This window comes from Garra rufa, chromosome 4 (assembly GCF_049309525.1).
Source record: "Garra rufa chromosome 4, GarRuf1.0, whole genome shotgun sequence".
NCBI lineage: Eukaryota > Metazoa > Chordata > Actinopteri > Cypriniformes > Cyprinidae > Garra > Garra rufa.
The window spans coordinates 30,533,516-30,543,006 of NC_133364.1; the positions used below are offsets into that span (position 1 = coordinate 30,533,516).

The 9,491-nt window shown below is 38.3% G+C and overlaps 1 protein-coding gene across 1 annotated transcript in view; it reads left to right on the forward strand.

Annotated features, from left to right (window-relative positions):
- Window positions 1–4,187: 4,187 nt before the first annotated feature.
- The window catches only part of LOC141332868 (solute carrier organic anion transporter family member 1C1-like), a 55,653-nt gene continuing 50,349 nt past the window's right edge, over window positions 4,188–9,491 (forward strand). Inside the window, exons 1-12 of the mRNA XM_073837830.1 lie at window positions 4,188–4,238; window positions 4,444–4,585; window positions 6,000–6,132; window positions 6,317–6,423; window positions 6,518–6,670; window positions 6,755–6,847; window positions 7,605–7,808; window positions 8,063–8,227; window positions 8,305–8,500; window positions 8,645–8,810; window positions 8,898–9,082; window positions 9,365–9,433. Of these exons, the coding sequence (XP_073693931.1) occupies window positions 6,083–6,132; window positions 6,317–6,423; window positions 6,518–6,670; window positions 6,755–6,847; window positions 7,605–7,808; window positions 8,063–8,227; window positions 8,305–8,500; window positions 8,645–8,810; window positions 8,898–9,082; window positions 9,365–9,433 (1,388 nt within the window). The 5' untranslated portion in view covers window positions 4,188–4,238; window positions 4,444–4,585; window positions 6,000–6,082. The remainder of the gene's footprint in view (window positions 4,239–4,443; window positions 4,586–5,999; window positions 6,133–6,316; window positions 6,424–6,517; window positions 6,671–6,754; window positions 6,848–7,604; window positions 7,809–8,062; window positions 8,228–8,304; window positions 8,501–8,644; window positions 8,811–8,897; window positions 9,083–9,364; window positions 9,434–9,491) is intronic.

The following is a 9,491-nucleotide window of genomic DNA, read 5'->3' on the forward strand; positions in this document are numbered from 1 at the left end:
CCCGAGCGCAGAGGAGCCTTGAGGTCAAGCTCACAGTCCTCGTGGGTCTACAGACCAGGGACTTCACACACCATCTGTCCGCCGACCAGACAGAGGAAGACTACCATTCCTCGTGTGCCTAAGGGCCGAGGACTACAGGGCCTCTTGTCCGCGTAATGCTAGACAAATGCTCTTTACCTTTCCACCTGCTGGCACAGACACTGCGCAGGGTTCGGAAATTATGGGGACGTAGGTAGTCTCGTTCCCCATAGCGTTCCTGACGCGGCTCGAGTTCCCGGAAGGGAACGTCTCGGGTTACTATTGTAACCTTAGTTCCCTGAGGGAACGAGACGCAGCGTCTCGGACCATAATTCCCGCACCATTCCTAAAAGAGCTGCCGCCGGCTTCAAACGCACGCGTTTTATACTTCCCGGTCGATGACGTCACCGCGCCTGTGACGTCACTCCCGTCATTTCATTGGTTGTTAGACATGATTCAGAGTGCGGCCCACCAATGGCGTTCCCCATAGCGTTCCTGACGCGGCGTCTCGTTCCCTCAGGGAACTAAGGTTACAATAGTAACCCGAGACGTTTTTCGAATTGCTTGTTACAGGAGTGAATGGTACATGTGATGTATCTCGTAAATTGCACCACTAAACGTGCAAGTAATCTTACCAAACTTGTACAGTAGTGTAAATAGGTTATGTACTCACAAAACGCTGCATCAGAACATTTGTAAGTCCACCATGAGTGTTTTAAAAACACGTTTTACCCAAGAACTACTAGTCTCAAAAACTACAAGTCGATGTCTTTTTCCTGGTTTGAAAAAAGCACGTAAAAGTCCTCCTACTACATCTGTGTGCATGTCAACTTGTAGGAGGACTTTTACGTGCTTTTTTCAAACCAGGGAAGTGACATCGACGTGTCGCCATTTGTAGTTTTTGAGACTAGTAGGGATCGGCTAAAACGTGTTTTTAAAACACTCATGGTGGACTTACAAATGTTCTGATGCAGCGTTTTGTGAGTACATAACCTATTTACACTACTGTACAAGTTTGGTAAGATTACTTGCACGTTTAGTGGTGCAATTTACGAGATACATCACATGTAACATTCACTCTTGTAACAAGCAATTCGAAAAACTCTAATATCTCCATAAATGTTTGACTAAGGTAAAAAAAAACTTCGGATGGGGTATTTACATGGGCTTCGAAAGTGCATAGCAATGAAGTCAATTCTACTCCGAACCATCCCTTTAATCATAAAATGGCCCTGACATGTCATTAGACATTAAGAAATCTTGTTCATTTCAAATATTATATCACGGACAACAGTGGTCCGGCCAGGATATTGTCATTTAAAAGTGAAAGTTGCAGCCCACAACTGATGTTATTGTTGTCATTTTGTGTTTTGGTCTGAGGCTCCACCCTCCAGCTATCTACTAATCACGAAGTCAGTAGAGTTTTGTCATTCGGGTTGCCAGCTCTGTTCCAGCTGCAGCTATGAATGTTTCGGATAAAACATGTATACTGTTACGAAACCTAAAAGCCTCGTTATGAATCCGAAATATGTTGTGACAAAGTCTGAAATAAAACAAGGATTTGTATAGGAGATGCCTTTGAAAGATGGAGACGGCTGAAAACGCAGAAGAATTTGAAGACAGATGCCAACGTTGCTAATTTTCTCCTGGACAGGTAAGATTAATCTATGTTTGGCTAACTTTGCTTCCATACACAGTGGATTTTCCACGGTTGCCCGTGCTAAATGCGTTCATAAAAAGCTTTATATCGCACCACTAGCAGGGTATGAAAACAATCTATGTTCCGACTGAAATGTGGTATTACACCGTGTCTACACCGGACGCGACAATTGTCGCGCTGCAACAGCTAAAGTCTGTCTACACTGGACGTGACAAAGCGACCGTTGCAAATCATTTAAACTTTGTGTGAGCACGTCATAAATAGAACGCGGCAGCAGATTACTGCCGGGGATTTGCCGTGTCGTGCCGCATCCAGTGTAGACAGCAGGTTCTATTGTATTTTGTCACGTTGCGTCGCGCCGCTTGCGTCCGGTGTAGACACAGTGTTACAGTACATCTTTACGAAATATTTGGCTAATCACCATTAGTAAATTTTTGCGATACATAATTACTTCGCAAAACATCTCTATTGAAGCATAAACATAATTAGCAGAAGAAAAAAAATTACTGTGTAGGACTCCTCACTTGCCATTGGAAGCTCCTTGTAGCAGCCTAGGTTCCTGCTGGATCCTGCAGCTTAGCTGGCAACCTCAAGTCAGGGAGGAGAGGGAGGGGATACACTGTTCAGTTTTTGCCACAATCCTACATACGGTTCCTTTAACATTAGTTTTTCTCTGGCTGCTGTTTCTAAAGAACATTTGTAATAGCAAAAATTGTGAGAGAAAATTTGATCAGATAAAGTTGGTTACGTGATGATGATTCAATCATTATACAATGGCCTGATTCACTAAACTCAACCGTAGTCTTCTTTCTAAGTGTGTTAACTGTTAATTTTTCATTATTTACAGGTGTCTGTTAGATATTCAGATTTTTAAAATTTATTGTACAGAAGTTGCTTTGAACTGTGTTTTTGACTCTCACAAAATATATATATATACACACACACACACACACACACACACACATATACATATACACACACACACACACACACACACATACACACACATATATACATCCACCTTTTCACTTTTTCACAGATTCAAACATCTTGCAATAAAAAGGCACCCTTTTCTTTTCACGTTGTCCATAGTAATGTTTATTAAAATTTTTGACAGAAGTTTAATAAAAGCAGTTGGTTGAACTGATGACTCTTATTTATTTCCCATTTGGCAGATATATACTTGTATTGTGGTGTTGCTGTTTACTTAATCTTGAATCGATTACTTAACAGTGTCGGTACTAACTGTCTATTGGCTGTCTGCTAAACATCCACTGAATAGCTGCTATGCTGTCTGTGATGTTGCCCTGTAAGAGTCATTCAACAGCATTTCTTAGATTTTCACTTCATTTTGATGGGCCAAATGTGACAACAGATGAATAGATGAATGTACCTCAAAGTAAAATGACTGTCTACTGAAAGAAAAAAGTGTTACCGGAAAGGCACAACAAAAGTTGAATGTGACAACAAAATTATTATCTGATTATAACATTCTTCTTCTTTAGATGTGTTATTGAAGTAGTGTCAATATACTATTATTGTTTTTGTTTTAAATGAAAAATTTTCACTTTTTAAAAAAATGTTACTTGAAGTTGTTAAACTTTTGTCCTGAACTGGCCTTAACTCTTGATTCCGCCTTGTGAAACGGATCTTTTTTACAGTGTACTTCCAGACTTTTATTACATAAAATGAAACACCTTTATCTAGTAAATGTATTTAAAACAGGAGAAATTATTTATTTAAGTTGAATAAAATGCTAAAGGTTTGCTGCTGGTTCACCAGTGAAGCATTGCAAACCTGTACATTTTGTAAGAAGTATTTGTAAGAAAGTGATTTTTTTTTGCCAACATTTACCACATATTAACTGCAAGTGTACTATTTTGAAAGGATGCATTTGAATGTGCGCACATCACTATTTAAAAACAGAGAGACTGCCAGCATACATATTGTACCATAAATAACCAGATATGTGCTGGTTGGTGTTACTGTGTGTTCTTGTTGGCTGGTGTTTGTTAAATGTTGTTAATGCCTCATCTTATTTTAAACTGTACTCTACTGGTTGATCTACAATAGGGTTAAATGATTAGTCAGTGCTAGTTAATGACTAAATATTAATGAAAATATAAAAACACATTTAGAGACAGCTTTTTTTCAGCTTATTAGTTCACCCTTTGTATCTGAAGACACCTCTGGACATGTGAGTGTTTTAATATTGTTAAATGATGATATTTGAATGTTTGTTTGCATTTGATTACAATGTTTTAGCTTTGAACCATCTCTGGAGTGAATACATTGGTAAATTGCTTCACCATGTTAAAAGCGAATTACCTTTTTTTTCCGTCTTTAAATGGATTTAATTCAGGAGCCACATATTACATTAGACATCAAAGCAATTTAATACTGTACCAAAATTGTTCATGATTTCATGATTTTGCACTTCTTTCCTGGCCCATAGTTCATCATAGAAATGATGAACAGGTTCACTGAGCCCAGACCAACGGAGTATTCAGGCTGTAAACGGAAAACACCTCAAGGCAAATGCTGTTCCCCAACTCTGAAGGCAAGAGACATTGTCATTGATAATATGCCACAATCTAAGTTTAAGTGGACCATGATTAGCTGATTATTTGTTTTAATGGTGAAAAATAATGTCTGTAGCTAAATATTTCTGACACATAATATGATAAATTCTGATTTAAAAAAAGCAACAACAAAACTTTAAAATACTGACTTAATCTCACTTCTCTACCCTTGTGTCTACAAAGATCTTTATTGGTTTACTTGCCTTTAGTTATTTCACAAAATCATTGACGGGGGCTTACACCAAAAGTACCATCACTCAGATTGAGAGGAGGTTTGAGATCCCAAGCTCCACTGTTGGCACCATTGATAGCAGCTTTGAAATCGGTGAGTAGGAATGTGTTGAGCTCCATTGAGAATGGGGGACGGGGATCAGCCATTAGATGAGCACTTATACCAATGAGTCACATCATTGATGTTTTAATGTGATGGAATGGCTGTTCATACTTTAAGAATGGGACAGTTGATTGATAATATGCTGTAAAACAACATATACTTTAACCTGGTAATTGTGACCCTGGGGATGTATTACAGAAAGTTTCTTATCTGAGGTCTTAACTTAAGCTATGATACATTAAATTAGAATTTTCAGCGAATTCGTATTACAGAAGCAAATCTTAATTTGATTTGGGCTTCTTATTCTATTTTACAATATCGTTTCTTATCTCTAGTTAGGAAATCTTAAACTGCATAATCAAGTTTGACAATCCACTCTCAGGTCGGTTACTTATCAACCAATATACAAAACAAACAAATCAAAGCTTTTAATTTCGGTGCCACGGAATAGCCTTTTCTACCGATCTTATCAAAGTTTCAAAGCGATACTATCTGGTAAATTTTCACCTTTGCTCACTAACGAAGACAAAAACAGGGAGTGGGCAAGACTTACCGAATATGTGTCTGCAGTGTCCTGCATTAACCAAAAATGTGTCTGCAGTGCCCTGCAACAACCATAATATCCAATATAGCCTACCGTAATTGTGCGGCAGTCTGTAATTACTTATACGTGTTTCTACCATTGCACATCTCCCTTCTTCATATCCAGTTATTAATATATGTAATGCCATTGTTGCACCGCGCAGTTGTAAGCATTTTTTTTCTGTTAGCTTTCAACTCATTTTTAAGTAAGGACAGTTTTGCCCTACAAAGGCAAAGCACAGTAACTACGCCAACACTGAAACTGAGAAAAATGCCTTTAAAGTTTTTACAATAGCTAGTCAAACATGTTGACACTCTCGTTTCTCTAAAACAGGAAAAAAAAATAACCAGGAGACTTTGCCACGAGACAAAACAGTTGTCACAAAGTCCATTTTAAGTCGTAACTCGATTTTGACCAAATGTGTAGTTACTGCGCTTAGGAAATGCTGTTTTGTAATAGCTTTTCTTCTAAATATGGTCCTAACTGAAACTACCATGGTTACCAAACAGATAGGATAAGATTTTAAAGTAAGGAACTTTCTGTAATACGCCCCCTAGACCACAAAACCAGTCATAGGGGCCATTTTCTTACTGAGCTGAATAAATAAGCTTTCCATTAATGTATGATTTGTGAGAATAGGATAATATTTGAATAGGATATTGTTTGAGATACAACTATTTGGAATATGATCTTTACTTAATATTCTACAGATTTTTGGTTTAAAAGAAAAACTGTATATTGTTGGCTAATGCTACAGATACCTGTGCTACTTATGACAGTTTTGTGGTCCAGGGTCACAAATAACATAACATTTGTTTGCAGGTAATCTGTTGGTCATTACTGTTGTTAGCTACTTTGGCGCTAAATTTCACAGGCCCAAGATTATTGGAACAGGAGTCCTGTTGATGGGTATAGGAACACTACTAATGGCTTTGCCTCACTTCATTATGGGCCGGTGAGTCTTTTTTAGGTAATAGTATACTGCAGATAATAGCAGTTTTGAAAAATGTAATGGATGGGTATCACATTATACTCACGTTTAGTGTTTATACTAAATATTTAATAGAGATCATAAATATTTTTATTCTTGAAGATCTGTATTTTATTTGTTTATTTATTTATGTCTGCTTTTCTGACAGGTACAAGTACGATACAGCTGCCTCCCACACTAATGATGCTGATAATGTCACAGTGAGCACTATATGCTCATCTGACACCCAGAATACTGTTCAAGAGCTTTATTCCGGTAATATGTGGTCATATGTGAGAAAGCATGTGGGATATTTTAATTGTAAAATGCAATGAAATACCTAACAGAGCAATCTATATGGGTTGTATAGGGTGTCTAAACGGGGAAGCAGAAAGCTCACCCACGTGGGTGATTGTAATGTTTGGAAACATTTTGCGTGGCATTGGGGAAGCCAGCATTGGCCCACTGGGAATGTCATTCATAGATGATTATGCACGCCCAGAAAACTCAGCTTTTTACATTGGTGAGAATCACATCAACACATCAACTCATATTAAAACTACCCATGTTCTTAATGTGATTTAGTTCATTTTGTTATTTTCTGTAGGTTGCCTGCACACACTCGGGGTGATTGGGCCAATTTTTGGGTACTCGCTTGGATCACTGTGCGGTAGTCTTTATGTGGACATTTTGAATCAAGGTGAGTTGAAATTAGTATACACCCACCTGAGTGGTCACTTACAAAAAAAGTATTAAAAAATTACAAAACTTTCTTGGTTTTGACATGCACCATGCTAGTACTTACTGTTTAAAGTACCTTGGATTACCATGTAAATACATGGTATTTGAATATGGTAATGGACCAATGGAGGGTCAGAAAGTCAGTTGGCTCTGGGGCAGAAGGCCACCCTGTTTTGCACCAGTGGAGCAGGAGACCACCAAGGGAGAGCTAATGGAGTAAGGTACCATCACAGTGAAACAAGGGAACACCACGGTGGAGCAGAAGACTATGAGGAGAAAGAGGCTTAGAGAGATCCGATGGAACCAAAAGCTTTGGGGCTTTGGGGGAGCCAAAAGAGGAAGAAGACTTGGGGCAGCCAGCAGTAGCAGGTGGCTTAGAAAAGTCCAGTGGAGCAAGCAAACTAGGATAGGACATCAGATGAGTAGGACTCAAAGAATTTGACTTGAATTTGATGAAAAATTAGACTTGGGAAGAATTGAACTGGAGAGTATACTGCTCTAGTAGCTCGGGTAAAACAGGATTTCCTGGGGAATCAGCAAAAATCGGATTTGGGAAGTCCAATTGGGAAGCTTGGGTCGTTGTGGCCGGATTGAAAGGTTCAGTGGAACCTCTTGTTACCAAAAAGAATAGCTCACAAGATGAATCTATGGTTACAACAAGGAACTTAGGGAAAACTGTTATATTGTTTATTTTAATATTTTCTTTTCATTATCAGAGAGTGTGACCATCACCCCTCAGGACTCTCGTTGGGTTGGGGCCTGGTGGTTGGGTTATGTGGTTTCTGGGCTGTTGACTCTTCTTGCTGCTTTGCCTCTCTGGTTCCTGCCAAGAGCTCTACCTGAAAATCCACAAACCTCTAAACTAGAGCACCCCTCAAACCAACACAAGTGCATACTCAGCATTACAGAGATAGCCAAAGGTATGTCAACCATACACTCACCACAAGGATAAGATACATAGAATTCAGGTCTAATTAAATCTTTGTATAGTGTAAGAATAGGTTTTTATGACATTTTGAAGCTTTTACAAGAGATTCTCAATGAATTCAAATTTTGTATATCACTGATCAAAACAATACATGGAATAAAATAAAAGACTGGTATTATTATCATTGATTATAAAGTGTTATGTTTGTTTTAAAATGACAAGGATGCTTATATGCTTTTTTGCTAGACTTTGGGCCATCTCTAAAGCGTCTGCTTAGCAATGGGATCTATCTCCTATACCTGGCTTACTGTGTGTTCGCATTCAATGCCTTTACCATTGTCGTAACATACACGCCAAAGTATTTGGAGCAGCAGTTTGGACAAAGTGCATCCAAGACCAGTTTTTTCATAGGTAACAGCTGCCATACATTTTTTTTTATTTTTTATTTTTTTGCTGGGTGTTTAAACTAGCTGTGCTTTTATGTACAGGAGTGGCGTCTGTTCCGCCAGTGGCTCTGGGTATTTTTCTGAGTGGTTGGATAATGAAGAGGTTTAACCTTGGTCTGCTAGGATCTGCAAGACTGATGTTTTTCACCTGTATAACCTCACTGGTTTGCATCTTACCTTTCTTTGCTCTCAGCTGTGAAAACATAGATGTTGCCGGGGTCACAGTGCCCTATCAAGGGTATTTTTTTATTTATATTTATACTTATTGTATGAATCGAATATACACTTTCTATCCTTTCAATCTTTCCATTTTCCAAACCGCTTGTTCTACATAGGGTCACAGGAATATAAAGTATAATGTAATACATTGTTTATGTAGCAGATCTATTGAAGTTCAAAATACAAGTCGTCAGCTACTGACTTCTTGCAATGCTGACTGTGGGTGTTCCGACTTCCAATGGGATCCAGTGTGTGGACAGAATGGAGTGACCTACATCTCTCCTTGTCACGCTGGCTGCAATTCCACTCAGGGCACAGGACAGAATATGGTGAACAAATACATTTTATCTCTTGGCCACAAATTCTTTGTCACATGTTTTCATTTACTTACTTATATACTTACTCATGTTTGTCAGACATTCCATGGCTGTACATGTATCCAGAGCTGGGAACTGACATCTGGAAACTCCTCTGCAGTGCTTGGCCAGTGTTCACGAGACAGTAGCTGCACAAAAATGTTTTACATCTATCTGGGACTGCAGTCTCTCGCATTCTTTGTGTACTGTCTTGGCGCTGTTCCCTTCGTCATTGTGTCATTTAGGTTCTGTTCAATTTTTTTTTATCATATCGTCATGCAGTTTCTCCATATGCTATCTATATTGTATTTGACTTAGTGTCACATTTTGCACAGCCTTCAATGTTTAAACAAACAAACAAGCTTTGAGTCGGTTCATCTTAAGAGATATTGTTGGCAACTCTACTCAGAATGAGTAGTAACCAATGCCAGAAATTACCTAAATATGAAATGTGAAATATGATTTTATTAAATAATAATAATACAAATGTAAAAATAAAAATTGTAAACAGTATGTTATTTTTGCAGGATTGTGGATCCTGGGCTGAAGACTCTCTCAATAGCCGTATTTCTGTTAGTTTTAAGAGTTTTTGGTAAGTTTACATTTGGATTTGTTAATAGTGCAAAGCATTTATTTATTTTATTTTTCATGAGG